This window comes from Lithobates pipiens, unplaced genomic scaffold, assembly GCF_037356315.1.
Source record: "Lithobates pipiens isolate NorthernLeopardFrog02 unplaced genomic scaffold, aLitPip1_a1.2 Scaffold_3, whole genome shotgun sequence".
Lineage (NCBI taxonomy): Eukaryota > Metazoa > Chordata > Amphibia > Anura > Ranidae > Lithobates > Lithobates pipiens.
In genome coordinates this window covers 186117858-186134058 of record NW_027507790.1, presented here as the reverse complement: position 1 = coordinate 186134058, position 16201 = coordinate 186117858, and the positions used below count along the sequence as shown (strand labels likewise).

At 39.7% G+C, this 16201-nt stretch overlaps 2 protein-coding genes across 2 annotated transcripts in view; both read right to left on the bottom strand.

The window, feature by feature from the left end:
* IPO11 (importin 11) overlaps window positions 1-16201 on the bottom strand; it is a 703238-nt gene that overhangs the window by 201993 nt on the left and 485044 nt on the right. The window lies entirely within an intron of this gene.
* LRRC70 (leucine rich repeat containing 70) lies at window positions 6868-15790 on the bottom strand. Its single transcript, XM_077462618.1, has 2 exons — window positions 15622-15790; window positions 6868-13567 (listed from the first exon to the last, which is right to left on the bottom strand). The coding sequence occupies exon 2, from the start codon at window positions 13554-13556 to the stop codon at window positions 11691-11693; it is 1866 nt and encodes a 621-aa protein (XP_077318744.1). The 5' UTR covers window positions 13557-13567; window positions 15622-15790; the 3' UTR covers window positions 6868-11690.

The following is a 16201-nucleotide window of genomic DNA, read 5'->3' as shown; positions in this document are numbered from 1 at the left end:
GCCCAGTGAGACATTCTGTAGGAATATACTCTGGGTATCAGGGAATACATGTTGGCCAGCTGGCTCATGGCACCTGTGTGCATCTTTGCTTGCAGCTTTGAGAAGAGAATCATGGCTAGGCACTCACCTGCATGCAGTAGTGCATATGTTAGAGTGTGTGCGAACATGTGTACACACCCAGGGTTAGCATTGACAACAAATGGACCTGTTTAAGGGATGGCTTGACTCATGCTGGCATGTCTTCAGTGTGTTTCCTATGAACTGACCTACATATGATTCTGTAGTCTGACCTGGCTTACCCTGTCCTCACTTTGGATCCTGCTCTGTACTGCTACTTAACCAGTTTCGGACATCGGCTTTATCCATGACCTTGATTCATCTTATGCCCACTTGTTATTACAGCTTTTGATTCTGCTCCATGTTCTCTCCTAGTGTCTGCTTTGGACTTCTTGAAGACTCGGCTACAGATTATGTGCATTTCTGCTGGTGACACTGGAAGACTCTGCTGTCCTTTATAACTTTCACTGGTTCTCCCTGTGGACTCGGCTGAAATGAACTTTCATTGTTTTTTTTTTTGAAAATAATGATTCTTACCCTGGAGTGTTAGTTTGGTGAACGAAGATACATATATTTATTAAAACGCACTTGTAGTTTAGTAATAGAATTGTAGTTAACACAATTTGTTATGCAATAAAAGACCTCTCCTACTGCCAAAACCGCTGATCTCTGCAGGGCTGAAGAGAAACTGGCAGCTGAAGAACCTGTAGAATCTGACACTTTCAGGAGTGTTGATTTCCCGGTCCCCTGCTGCATGCTGTGGTTCCTTATTCTGGCCTCCACATCACTAAACGAGAGGACCCAGTAGTGATGTAGGGGTTGACAGATAGAAGAACTGAGTGATGCCTATAATTCAACAATCCTGGAAGTGCTGGATTCTTTGGGATTTTCAGCCAGAGGTTTCCCGTGACTACAGCAGAGATCAGCACTTTTATTAGAGTATTCCTTTCTATGTGCGCATCAAGTGCACCTGCATAGAAGTACAGTGACAGCTTGGTAACACAGCACCAGAGTGTGACATGACTTTGTTTGGCCACGTCAAAATAAAAAACAATTGTTTTTGGCAAAAAATTAAAAATGTTGGTGGAGGCAAAATCTGTAATTACGTTATGAAATTACTATGAAATTGTTTGGACACTCATCCCTAATTACGATCCAAAAATCAGGCAATATAAAAACTAACATTTAGAGCACAAAACACAGAGTGAGAACAGCTAGGATGGTAACTAGTGGCACAGCTGTATGTTTTCTTTTGTCACTTATCTGGATATGTGTAACCCGGTCTGTACAACCGATTTACAACTAACTGCACGCAAGTTACTCAGTCTTATGGCTTATGCTCCTGGGAACCAGACTTTGACGGAAGACAAATTTTAGAAGCTCTTGTGTTGCTTTGAGTTGCCTTTACTTCTGAGACTTATGATCTACTTGTGAGTAGCTTTTGCATTCAACTTGACCTCTTTGGGGATGTAAAGCAGCTCAGACCCAAACACATGCCCATGTACATGTTGACTACTAAAAGAGGTATATAGCTTCTTATTTTAGCTTTATTGTCTAATGTGCTCTATTAGTTGGTTATCTCACGCTGAAATATGTTTTGTATCCATAACCAACCCCGAAGACATTGCTTTATAAGAAAAAGGCCAATTTTAGCAAATTATTTGTTTACTGTTATCTCTTTAATACTAAACAGAGAAGTGTTAAATGCCATCATTTATTAACATAAATCATATATATCATACCACTGTTTTTTTTTTTAATCTTCTAAATATCTTTTTCCTGCAGCACAGTTGTGTGGTCACATGATCTTTCCCTGTTCTTCAGTATCTGTAGGGCTTCTATTACTCAGCTGATGTATGCTCTCTAAAGTGTGAGCAATTCAAACGAAAAATGATAAAATTCCAAATAACTGTTTTACAGCTCCCAATAAATTTAGATTGAACATGAAATGTGTATTTTTTTGTGCATCAATATGGTGTAGGCGGAGTCAAAGATGATTGACACCAACTTTCATTATGTTCAGATGGCACCTGCATCCAAGGTTCTTTTTTTACTTTACAGGTATTAAGCAATTACATTTGATATATTTAATACTGATTTATATTAACCACTTCAATACCGGGCACTTAAACACCTTCCTGCCCAGACCAATTTTGAGCTTTCAGCACTGTTGCATTTTGAGTGACAATTGCGCGGTCATGCTACGCTGTACCCAAATGAAATTTTTATAATTTTTTCCCCACAAATAGAGCTTTGTTTTGGTGGTATTTGATCACCTCTGCAGTTTTTATTTTTTGCTAAACAAATAAAAAAATACTGAAAATTAAAAAAAAATTTTTTTTTTTGTTTCAGTTTCAAAACTTTGTAAATAAGTACGTTTTCTCCTTCACTGATGGGCACTGATGGGGTTACACTGATGGGCAATGATAAGGCGGCACTGATGGGCACTGATGAGGTGGCACCAATGAAGTGGCACTGATGAGGTGGCATTGATGGACACTGATATGTGGCACTGATAGGCGGCACTGATGGGTGGCACTGATGGGCGTCACGGATGGGCACTGATAGGTGGCACAAATTGGCACTGATAGCTGGCACGGATTGGCATGGATGGGCGGCATGGATGGGCATGGGTAGGCGGCACAGGTGGGCATGGGTAGGCGGCACAGGTGGGCACTGATAGGTGGCATGGATGGGCACTGATAGGCGGCACGGATGGGCACTGATAGGCGGCATTGTATTATAATATACTGTACTAATGGATGCCAATCAGTGCCAAACAATAATGCATGCCAATCAGTGATGCCCATTGTGGGCACTGATTGGCATCCATTATGGGCACTGATTGGCATCCATTGTGGCACTGACTGGAATCCCTGGTGGTCTAGGGTGGCATACCTTGTCCTGGGAATCCCTGGTGGTCTTGTGGCGTCCCTGGTGGTCCAGTGAGGGTATCCTCGGGGGGCTGTGCTGATAATCGATCAGCACAGACCCCCCCCCCCTGTCAGAGGAGCAGCCGATCGGCTCTCCTCTACTCGATCACCGGCTCTTCCTATTTACACTGTGATCAGCCATGATTGGACACGGCTGATCACGTGATAAAGAGTCTCCGTCGGAGACTCTTTACCGAGATCGTAGTTGCAGGGTGTCAGACTGACACCCCGCAACAACGATCGCGGCGATGCGTGCCCCCAAGGGGCGCAGCGGCTCAAAATCCTGATCACGTCATATGACGTCTGGTCAGGATTATGAAACCACTTTGCCACCGTCATTTTGTTATAGGGCGGGCGGCAAGTGGTTAAAACTGAGCTTTTTTTGAATTTTTTAGCGAATGTAATCAATCAATATACTATACTAGCAAAAAAGAAATAAAATCGCGCTGAGAACAAAAAAAAGGGGGTTTTCTTTTTTCCTACTTATCAAGCAAGAAAAAATATTACCAGATGAATATCCAAAAAATTAGTTTTAGAATTAAACACAATTAGAAAAAAAAAAATTTCCTTTTAAATGAATATTCAAAAAATGTAAGGCTGCTGCTCCACTGTGGGATACACACACATAAAAATAGACAAAAAATTAAAAAAAGAGCTGCGCCAAATAATAAAGATAAATCAATAAATCAAAACTATAAAATAAAGTCCAAGAAGAGTATATGTTGTTCAAGAAAGGAAAGCAATCGCACCACAGTGATTCCACACTTCCTTATCACTACTGTGCCCAGCCACCGACAAAAGAGTGCGCTTACCAGACGGTAAAAGCACAAGGAGCGTTTATGATCCCAAGCCACTGGCAGCTCCTCGCCTTCACCAAACACTTTATCATTCGGGAACAAACGATCCATATAATGAAGAGTCACATGCTGCTCCGCATTTCCATTAATACCCAAAATCCACGCTCATGATATAGAAAGAAAAGTAGCTGATTGGCCTGACAGGCCTATAAAAGGCATCAATGTGCTCTGTGTCTTTGCTGGTTTGTCTTCTCAGCTCACCTGTGTTCCTCTGTTTCCTGTTTCCTGTGCCTGTTTACTACTGTGGTAAACAGGCACAGGAAATCGTTTGTTCCCGAATGATAAAGTGTTTGGTAAAGGCGAGGAGCTGCCAGTGGCTTGGGATCATAAACGCTCCTTGTGCTTTTACCGTCTGGTAAGCGCACTCATTTGTCGGTGGCTGGGCACAGTAGTGATAAGAAAGTGTGGAATCACTGTGGTGCGATTGCTTTCCTTTCTTGAACAACATATACTCTTCTTGGACTTTATTTTATAGTTTTGATTTATTGATTTATCTTTATTATTTGGCGCAGCTTTTTTTTTTTTTTTTAATATACCATACTCCCCCACCCCATAGTGGTTAACAATGAGATGACATGGAGGGATAGAAGGGAGGGCACTGTGTATATGCCCACATGTGTGACTCTACTCATGTGGGCTGTACAGATAAAAAAAAAGAAAAGAAAAGGAGGACATTAAGAGCTTAGTAAGAAACTGACATTGAGCATGCTCTGTACAGGACACCAGCTGGTCTATACAATCTCAGGCTGCAGTGGGGACACAGAGAAGACGGGAGGGACAGCTGAAGGCAGGATCAACCAGGAATATTTTACGCTACACAAAACGAATGCATTAGTGCAAGGGTAAACAACCTTCAAGGAGGTGGAGACCTACCTGTACAACTTGGGAAAAAATCAAAGATCACCGGGCTCCGGGTTCCTGTTTTTCACAAGATAACCTAGCAAGGTGTTCAGAAGTTTTGGTGTGCTTTCAGAAAGCGCACCAAACCCACAGGATAGAATAGTCTATTGCTAAAGGGCAGCTAACCCACTGTTATAGGTGCTTTTGTGCCCCTAAGGCCGCTATTGTGCAGCTATATGGGCACAAGAGCATCTATTTGGGCACATTAGCAGTTATATGGGCACACCAGCATCTTTATGCTGTTTTGCCTACATAACTGCTACTGTGCCCATCTGCCCAAGCTGGTATTATGCATCTATATAAGCACAATAGAACCTATATGGGCTTAATAGAATCTTTATGGGTACAATAGCAACTTTACGCTGTTATTGTGCATCTGTTAGCTGATATTGTGCATCTATATGGGCACAATAGCATTGCTGCTATTCTGTCCATAAATCTGCTATTGTGCACCATAGCATCTATGTGGGCACACTAGCAGTTATATGAGCATAATAGCATGTTTTTGATACTGTGCATCTATATGGGCACAACAGCATCTATACAAGCACAATAGCAGTTACATGTGCACAATAACATCTTTATGCTATTGTGCCCATATAGATGCACAATAGCAGCTAAATGGTTGCAATAGCATAAAGATGTCATTGTGCCCATAAAAATTGTGTCCAGTATCCTTAAGCCCAGGGACACGACCTTGCATTCAGTAGTGCTGCTTCATGCTGTGAATCCCATGACTACAAGGAATAAGAGGTGGATTGCTGTTAATATCATTTTGCCTGAAATTCCTGCTGAAAGGGGTATCAGCTTATGCGGCTGGTCAATGCCTCCATGGAACTGCTGCAGCCAAGGCTTTGCTCCCTCCATGGCTGGTGATACGCGCCTGCAAGTAGTTCACATGCTTCTCGCCGCACTTCATGCATGGCATGCGACCACTGGTCAGGAAGCCTGGTGATCTACAGATTATATACCCATGATCGACTGGTAGATCACGATCCATGGGTTGCCGACCTGGGCTTTAGTGGCTTTGTGAGTATGAACACTTTGTTATATAGCATGCAATAAGAGGTTTTCATGTCTGGGTTTAATAACACTTTAAAGATGTAAGAGGGGATGGTATAAAGCTGACCTTAGGGTAGTAAAAATAATCAGGGTTGGCACTGCCAGTGTAGGGATGTTCAATAGCAATATTAGGGAGCTGGAGGCAGGGTATTGACACAGAGTGCAGGATTGGAAATATTTTTCACTCTTCTTATGTCATTTAACCATACAACACAGCAGGTGTGTAAAGGAGGTGGTCAAAAGGGTATGGCCACAATATAAAACATATACAAATTTCAACATGTGTTTTCACATAGATCTAAACTGACCATTAGGTTACTAAAAAAACTATGTAAATATCAAACAAATGCCAAGTTTTTCTCATAAAATAATATTTTCCTATTTTTCTCATCCTTTCTTTCATCTTACTATTGCTGATCTCCTGAAACCTTTTTTAGCCATTGCCTGTCTACATGAACTTATGTCACTGTTGGCTGCGTATCATTGCTTTGGGCTGGCTTCTCAAAGTGAAATAGGACGACGTGCCTATGCAATGTGTGTTGCTGCAGCCACTTGTCATCGCAACCAAAAGTACTTTGACAGGGGTGACAAATTTAAAAAAATATTAAAAACAAGTTCTGAACTTCAACATTATAAAGCTTATATTACATTTTAGTGTTTTGGAAAAAGTCTACTTTAACTGGTTTTGGCTAGTATAGCCCTTTAAATGGTTTGAAGCTAAAATGACCCTCTTATTATAATTACACGCATCAGAGCAACTGACAAATTTGTGCTACAGACCACAACCTCTTGTGATGAGCGAGTTATATTAACACGAGACACAGGCAGGTCTGGATTCTGTAATAATGGCAACTTTTAAATTGCTTTTCCACTCTCTTGAAGTGAGCATCTCATAAATACGTCACTGCTGTACACCACACAAAATACAACACAATTACTGTGCCCTGAATACAATATTCAATAAAAACAAAGATGTTGCAATTTCTTTAAAATCATAAATGCATTTATATTCGGTCCAGAATTACATATTAACATCTTTTGCAAGAACTTTAAAAATATAAAAGACAGTTTGTTTTAATGCCTTTACTATGAACAATAGTAAAAATCACAAGCATCAAGTCACAGGTATATAAAAAAAAAAAAATTCAATAAGAGGTAATTTTAAGCTGTTACCGAGTCATTTTAATACAGCTTGTGCATTTTTCTTGATTGCGGTGCCCTATTCCACAATATATCATACTAATATGCAAACGTTCCATCTGTATTCTCAGTGCAAATGATTTCCATGAATTACTGCAGCAACAATAAGTACTATATGGCCATTAGCAGTCAGTACCAACATCACTGGTGGTACTCAAAAAAATAAGTCATCATCTCAAAGTTTTCTGAAGTGTCCCTAACACTAACGTTTCCACCGACACTTTCAGATCAGTTCCCTGCGGCGAAGTGAGCCGGAAGTTTGCCCGCCCCCCCTCCCCCCACAGCCAGCTAATTCACAAAGTGTAGTGCGATTTGCGTATGCACAGTAGGAAACCAGATGTGAAGCCACAAAACTTCACTACAAGTTTCCCTTACCCAAGATGGAGGCACCAGCACCTGAGAGCCGATTCAAGAATCGGCTCGGGTGAGGACACCGCTGGATGTCTGGACAGGTAAATGCCCAAATAGTAAAAGTTAGCAGCTACAGTATTTAACTCTTAATTTTTTTTTTTTTTTTTGGGGGGGGGGGCGAACTCTTCTTTAACTCACACTCTAAGTCCTAATACATAGTCAAACTCAACTCTTAACCTCCTGCCAGGACTTGTGCCGAGATCGGCAAACTGCAATACTGCAAGCAGTAAAAGCACTTGAAAAACCCCTTGTTCATCTCTGATCTATGAACAATGTGAAAAAATACATTGTTAAAGTTCACAACACAGTCATTGAAATCTTGGGTGTTTTCCTTTGAGCTCATTCACATCAGATGAGCCGCAGCTATATTGGCAGCTCTACTGGTAGCGTACATTCTACAGAACACTGCGAACAGGCAGGTAATTTATTTTTATTATAAGGAACCAACAATAATACTAGTGATAAAATAAAAGTAGAACGGCTGTTATACTTAAAAGTACGCAAACGTACAATCAATTAAGTAAATCTACCACTCTCAAAGTACAGCGCTATAAATGCTTGGATAAACTAGCACACGTTATTTAGTGTTTGTGTGCAGTGGCGGCTGCATGTAAGAGTCTTTTATTTATTTTCTTTGAACTTTAAGCTTTTGTAACTTTTATCTTGGAATGGTGATAGTACAGAGGTGTGTACAGAATTGACACGTTATTTAAGAATTGATTTTTTTTGTTTTTATCTTACTTTATTCTCTGTATTACAGTTTTTGTGCATAGTGGGAGTATATTCAAGCATTTATAGTGCTGTACTTTATGAGAGTGTTAGATTTACGCTATTGATTGTATACATTTATTTTATTGCAGAAGAGAGTAAGGGGTGGCCCCTTACTCAGATCGGTGATCACCTGAGTCTCAGTGACTCGGTGAACACAGCGCACGCGCAGGGGAAGCCGTCATATGACGGCCTCCCGGAAATTCACATCCGTCATTCGGTCATAGCGCGAATGTGAGATGGTTAAACTAAGCCATAACCTAACCCCCCAACAATAAATTAACCACTTCTGTATTGCACTTAGCCCACACCAAAAGCAGTGCACTGGCACCTACAGCATGGGACTGCATGAAAATCTCAGCTCTAGAATACCAAGGGTAGCAGGGGAGACATTTTTGAAGACCACCACAACAGCACTGATGTTCTTACTACAATCCCCCCCCCCCCCCACAAACACAAAGATAAAAAATACTATATGTCTTTTTTATGTATAAATACAAAGATCATTGGTTTAAAATACTGAAAGGCCACTACATATAAAATTATAAACACCACTGGTTTACCTTTATATCTAAAACAAGTGACTGTGCTGAGTATATTTTGAGTCCTTCTTGCAGCCCCTGACACCCTTTTGAACCCACATATAATACAGGTAAGCATACTGCTTATTCATAAGGGAAACAGTCCTTCTTCAAATGTATTCGCGACAAACAAGCAGTTGATATGGGTCCTTATTTGAGGTGAAGTAAAACGCTAATGCAATAAAAGTGAAACAAACAGCCATATTGGTGTCTATTAGCTCTTGATACTGAAACATAGACACCACCAGCTGAAGTAAGCATGTCAACAATAATGCCGCGTACAGGAGATCAGAATTTCGGACAACAAATGTTGGATGTGAGCTTTTTGATGGAAATGTCGACAGTGTGTAGGCTCCATTGGACATTTGCTGTCGGAATTTCCGACAACAGATGTTTGAGAGCTGGATCTCAAATTTTCTGGCAACAAAATCTGTTTTCGTAAATTCCAAGCATGTGTACACAATTCCGACACACAAAAGTCCACGCATGCTCGGAATCAAGCAGAAGAGCAGCACTAGCTATAGGACTTCATTTTTCTTGGCTCATCGTATGTGTTGTACGTCACCGCGTTATTGGCGATCAGAATTTCTGACAACATTTGTTTGACCGTGTGTATGCAAGACAAGTTTGAGCCAACATCTGTCAGAAAAAAAATCCACGGTTTATGTTTGTTAATGTAAACGGCATAACAATAAGAAGAGAATGTCATTAGACCCCGATTTCTACCCCATGGAAATCTTGGGTAGAAGGGTGGAGACGTGCTGTCCCTCTCTGCACGGGGTCCCGGCTCTTAATTGGATAGATAGCAGCGCAGCCATTGGCTCCCACTGCTGTCAATCAAATCCAATGATGCGGTTGCTAGAGGGTGGGGCAGAGTCCGGGATTCGCGTCTATGGACGCCGAATGCTGGACTCGGGAGTGCGCCCGCAAGGTAGCTATCTGATGAGGGGAAGAGCTACCAGCGCCTCCAGGGGACCCCAGAAGAGGACGATCAGAGCCACTCTGTGCAAAACGAGCTGCACAGTGGAGTTAAGTATGACATGTTTGTTATTTTAAATAAAATAAAAAAAAGGCTTAAAATCACTTTAACCAGTTCTCGACCGGCGCACGCCGATGTGGGTCAGCAGAATGGCATGGGCAGGCATATTGGCGTGCAGGTTCGTCCATTTTAATATGCCACCCTGCCATCGCATGCGCGCCACCGGCAGCGTGCTCGCGTGCCGGTCGGGACCCCTGTGAGTCTGGTCGCGGGTTCCGTGGACTCAATCGCTGCGGGGATACCCGTGATCTTAGCATGGGGCGGCTGAACGGGGAGATGCCGTTTTAAACAGCATCTCCCCGTTCTGCCTAGCAACCAGTGGCGCTGATCTCTGCTCCATGTGATTGGAGCAGAGATCAGTGTTCACTAACACAAAGCCCAGCCCCCCACAGTTAGTAACACGCCCTTAGGTACACTTAACCCCTACACTGCCACCCCCTGGTTAACCCCTTCACTGCCAGTGTCATTTACACAGGAATCACTGCATTTGTATAGCACTGATTGCTGTATAAATGACAATGGTCCCAAAAATGTGTCAAAAATGTCCGATGTGTCCACCATAATGTCACAGTCACAATAAAAATCGCTAATCGCCGCCATTACTAGTAAAAAAAAATATATTAATAAAAATGCCATAAAACTATCCCCTATTTTGTAAACGCTATAACTTTTGCGCAAACCAATCAATAATCGCCTATTGATATTTTTTTTACCAAAAATATGTAGAAGAATACGTATCGGCCTAAACTGAGGGAAAAAAAACTGTTTTTTTTATATATTTTTGGGGGATATTATGGCAAAAAGTAAAAAATACATGAATGAAAGGAACATGCCTGAGGGCCGACCATTTTGCCTGACATTCTTTGAACCATTAAAATTCGGTCTAAGTGTGTTCGTTCGAGCACTAAGGCTGGATTAAACACCTATGCATTTTTACTGACTCAGTAAACAATACTTAAGATGGCGCTGCCTAACCCCTGGAAACAAGTTTTTTAAAGTTTCTTTAAACAGTAAGTAATATGCAATTTGGGCTGGATTACAGTGGCTATAGTTTGATAATTACTTATTATAATGGACTAAATAAAAAGAAGCATCAGAGTGGGAGAGTTTACTTCCTCTTTAAAATGTATGTAACTCTGGATTCTTTCTTCTGAATTACTGGACAGGAAGTCAGCCATGTGTTGAAAAATACCCTGTATGTTTTCACCCTATACTTTATCAAATAACTGCTTGGATTTTGTTTTACAACATTACATAAGCTAGCTAAGGAAATGCTCATGTCTTTAACATATAATATAAATTCGAAAAATAGCAAAATATTAGAGGGTAATTTGGTTGTTTACCATGCATTATTTTCATAAAAAAGAAATGAACAAATTCCTAATTTTTGGCACTAGTAAAATAATACAGCAAGTCCCCTACTTACGAACGAGTTCCGTTCCCAGAGCCCGTTTGCAATTTCAACAAAGATCAGTGCGTGCAGAAAAAAGGCTGCGAGCACTGATCAGTGTGTTCTGGCAGGCCGAATCCCCGTCAGTACACAGCAGGGGAGATCGCTGCACCAACATTGCTTGTGTTGGTAAAGCGATCTGCCAGATTTTTCTTGTTCAGCCTTGTTCAGCCGTTCTTATCTTTCAAAGTTTGTAAGTTGTACGTTCGTATGTAGGAGACTTACTGTACAGCAAATAACATGATTACAGAACATATGCTAGACAATTATTGTTATGATGGTGTTTTGTAATTTGTCCTGAAATTATTTTATGTTATGTAAATAGAAACAAAAGGATTAGAAGAAGAAAACTCAGTTAACAGAATGAATATCACAAATAACAAACCTAAGTAATGATACTGCAATATTTCCTTTTGTCCAACTCAACAGATTCTAAAGAGCGGAGTGTTCAAACAAGATGACTTGAGTCTGGGCATCTGGAGGGGACTGTTTAAGTGGTCTTATCAAGTCAATTTCAGGACCCGGCAAAGGGTTTAGAGGTGAAATCCGTAAAGGATCTGTTATCTGGTACCTTCCAGACTGATAACAACTATAATATTCTAGCACACTGTCTACCTGGCTTTCAGGAGTTCTGAGTTTTTTCTTTAGATGAATTACTTTAAATGTTAGAACTACAATAGCCACACAAGAAAGTAAGAAAAATATGAGTAAAATATAAAAAGAATGGTTCAGGCTTTGGGCTTTATGTTGGCAAATCACAATGGGTTTAAGGGACACTGTAACTATGTCTGGTGGCAGAAAACTTTCTCTGTCCTTGGTTAAATTTACTGGTGGAAGAGGCAGTATATCTTCAGGTGACTGCTCATCGGTGCTCTGTGTTGTGTTACTCTGAGTATCATTGCTATTGAATCCAGGAGATGCTGATCCAGCAGAAAATAGCAAATCCATACTTTGAGAACTAAAAACTGGTTCATATGTGGCACTTTTCATGTGGCTGTACATGACTTCAGTTGTAGCCTGAGAACCCTTTTTTGGTGGAGTATCTGTAGTAGTAAAAACACAATTCTTAAACTCAGAAACTTTCACATTACCCAGTGGTCGTTTCTGCAGTTGTGGTGGAGTCTCACAATGAATGCTAAATTTATATGATGAAGACAACAGAAAATTTCTGAGACCCAACAAATTGCACCCACAGTGCCAAGGATTATAACTGGCCGATAAATAGTTTAAAGAGATCAGAGGCTGAAGCACTTTAGGCTGCAGAGATGTCAATTTATTAGATGCAAGGTTGAGAACTTTTAGAGATGGCCCCATTTCTTCAAATGTATCATCCGCAATAGAAGCTATGTAATTAAGATCCAGCTGCAGGTTTACCAAATTATTCAGGTGAGAGAAAGTTTTCGAATCAAGGGTCCATAGCCCATTTCGACTTAAGCTTAGTTGTTTAAGATTACCAAGTCCACTAAAAGCCCGGCCACTGATGGTTTTAATATTGGCACTATCTAAAAACAAATATTGTAATGAGTCAAGACCTTGGAAGGCAAAACCGTGTATTGATCCAAGCTTGTTATTTGACAGGGAAAGTTTTTTGAGACCTTTAAGTAATCCCAGAGCATTGGAAGGTACTTGAATCAAATAGTTGCTGTCAAGGTATAGAAGTTCAAGGTTGTCTAAGTGACGCCATGCTGTGTCAGATATCCGTGAGATATTGTTGTTGGATAAATTTAGAGTGTGTAGCTTAACCATCCCAAAGAATATATCACTGCTGAGAACACGAAGTTTGTTGTTCTGAAGATACAGATATCGGACTGCTTTCAACTGGTGAAATAACCCTTGAGGAAGGACATCAATTTGATTTTGTTGAAGATGTAAATAGTGGAGACTGAAGAGACCATCAAATAATCCAGCATCTAAGCGCTGAATGTAGTTACTGTTGAGATACAAGTAGTAGAGTTTTTTTAGGGACGTGAGGGCTTTAGGATGGATGTATACAATTCCTGAATTGTTCAAATAAAGGACAGCAAGCTCTGTATGTTCTGTAAGCTCATTAGGAAGTATATTGGTAAGATTATTGCCACTTAAATAAAGGAGAGTCACTGTTTTTGGAAAGTTTCTGGGTATAGCAGCTAGGCCCAAGCTGCGGCAACTAACCTGCTTCTCCGTGCAGCTCTGGCAAACAGTGGGACAGCAAAAGACCAGCTTCTGCAAAAGTATCAGAAAGACATAGCTACACAAAGAGACTTGCAGTGGGGTGAGGATGTTTTCTGATCCATATACGCACCTTTGTTTGCTGCTCATAATTGCTTTGGCTAGCAAAAAGCAAAACAAACAGTTATAAGAAGTACACAAGTTACAAAAAAAAACATCCTTTCATGCTCTGTTACCTGTGGAAAATATTATCCGTTTTAAATTATTATACTTCCTAAAAAGCAGCTTTATCATACTATTGGTATTATTGATACACAATATATGAATCCTTTCAAATATTTTGATCAATTCCATACGTTTTTCCACAAGAATAAGACTAAAAAAGAATGTAATATGCAGAATATGCATGATTTAATGTGTGATAATAACTGGAAAAAACGTGATTTCCAATATACAGATGGTTGCCTTAAAAATATATATATATACTTTTTTCATTATATTTATATTGCAGTCTCAGCACATAGAATGAGCTGTGCCAGACAGCTGTCAATCCCGGCTACATATCTGTAGTCTGCACGACCAGTTTCCTATCGTGTGACAACTGTAACAGTGGTCACATAATCGCCAATCCTTCCTGCCTCCCCCACCCCAATAAAACTTTGCTTTATGGCTGGATGCCTTAACCATTTAAAGTTTGGCTTGAATAAACAGCTTGTTTTGATTTGGAAACTGAATGCCTCGCCCCTAGAGTCTAATCCCCCACAATAGTTTAAAATCATATATGTATATAAGGGCAGCCATCATTGCTCATTACATGCTCAGACTTTGCTTTTTGCATTGCAGTATTGGTAGTACTACAAAATGGTACTGCTTTAGTACTTCTACTCATACTGTCAGTCTCTGAGTAAGCGGACTTGTTACAAATAATTCATTCCCTGTGTGATATTTTAACAGCTATTTCATTCTAAATCTAAAAAACTTCTAAAGAGTCTAAGAAATTCTGTATCTAACACAGTAACAAACATACAGAGGAGCATACAATTAAAATCAAATTTACTTCAAGGTAAGCATTATAAGAATAACTTAAAATGTGCTCACTAGACATACACTACACTCTCAAAGTTCATAAAAAAACGATATTTAAGTTAAATGCTGCCCCTACATTAACTTTAATGAACTAAGAGAAGGGAAGGGTGAGAAGTTCTGTCAGGTTCTTATTACTGTGCCTCCACTGAGATTGCTCCCTCCCTTGCTTTCCCAATGCTCACAAACAAAGTTAGAAAATAAAAGACTCAACAGAGATTCAGACTCTTACACGTGCTGCTAAAACACTTAAATGTATTACTGGCTATGTCCCTGTTTGGGTCTAATAACAGTTTTTGAACACAGTATGAAAAGATTGTTACTGTTAGGCATGCAGCACCAGGGGCAGATAATAGAAAACTTGGAGAGGTGTAATAAATAAATGGAACATAAAAAATGAATGCAATTCATTCTACCATGTTACTTGCCACTCTTGAAAAACATATAATTAAGTAGCATCACTTTTAAACTGATAAGCCCATCACTTTCTTACTTTCTGTACTTCCCAATTAGTTTGCATTAAATCCCTTTATTTTATCTGAGGCCAAAAAAATCATAAATTTTTTATGTCAGACAGAGAAATAACTAAACTATCTAGTATTAATGAATAACAAATTATCTAATATTATAGAATAAAATAAACCACATCTTACCAAATAATGCTACGAGAAAGGGGCTGCTATTGATGCAGTTATTTACTTTGTACAGAAACTATATTTTAGGAATCCTGTGCATTCTTGATATTTCTGTCCTAATTTCTATATTATTTACACATGTGCATTTTTTTTATCTTCTTTGTTAATCCATTCAGTATGTAATTTAAGGATTTTTTTGTATATAAATCTAATATGAATACATTAATTTTAGACATAATGCTACTACTAATACCACAAAGATTTCAGAAGTCAGTAAACTTTAGATTTGCAGTGAGCATTGTTTCAGTAATTTTGCATACTGAGTTAGAGGTTATGGAATTTGTACTAAGCACAGTGAATAGCAAAGATCTTCCAAACTGCAGAAGCTATTAGATGTACTTTTAAAAAGTTTTTTGCCTACCCTTGCACCATCTATCTTACAAACCCGACCTTCAAACACACCATGCCAAATAAGAAAAAACAACAAGTTGTCTTACCCCAAGGAGGATTGTCATTTTAGAAGTAAACTTCCAATTTGTTTTTTGTTGATACTGCCTGGAAGCAAATTCGTTTCAGTGTCTAGCTCAAGATCTTTTTTTTCCCAAACACTGAATTGTTATGCAGGAAATGCCTTACTCCCCCATTGGTTCATGGAACCGGATAGGATGTAAAAGGTTACCATGGACACAGGAAGTAGTATGCAGGAAGTCTTCCCATTCTTATTACAGAACTTTGTTAAAGGAAAAAAAAAAGAAAACTAACTTGTATAACTGTGGTTGCACTGTTATTCAATTGGTAGAATCAAGTAAAATGGTAAAAAAATAATAATAATAAAACGTCTAGAAGAATTGGGAGGTATGGATGAGTTTTGATTGCCAGACAAGCAACCACATTACTTCTCCATACCTTTTCCTCAGCATTCTTTCTCTGAACATTTCTGAAATGTGCATACATGCTCACATCTTGTAGCACAATGGGTTAGCAAAGTCTAATTTTGGTTCTCTCTGTTTGCACTGCAGTGGGGTGGTGCCTTAACAGCTTCAGCCCCGGAAGATTTTACCACTTTCCTGACCAGAG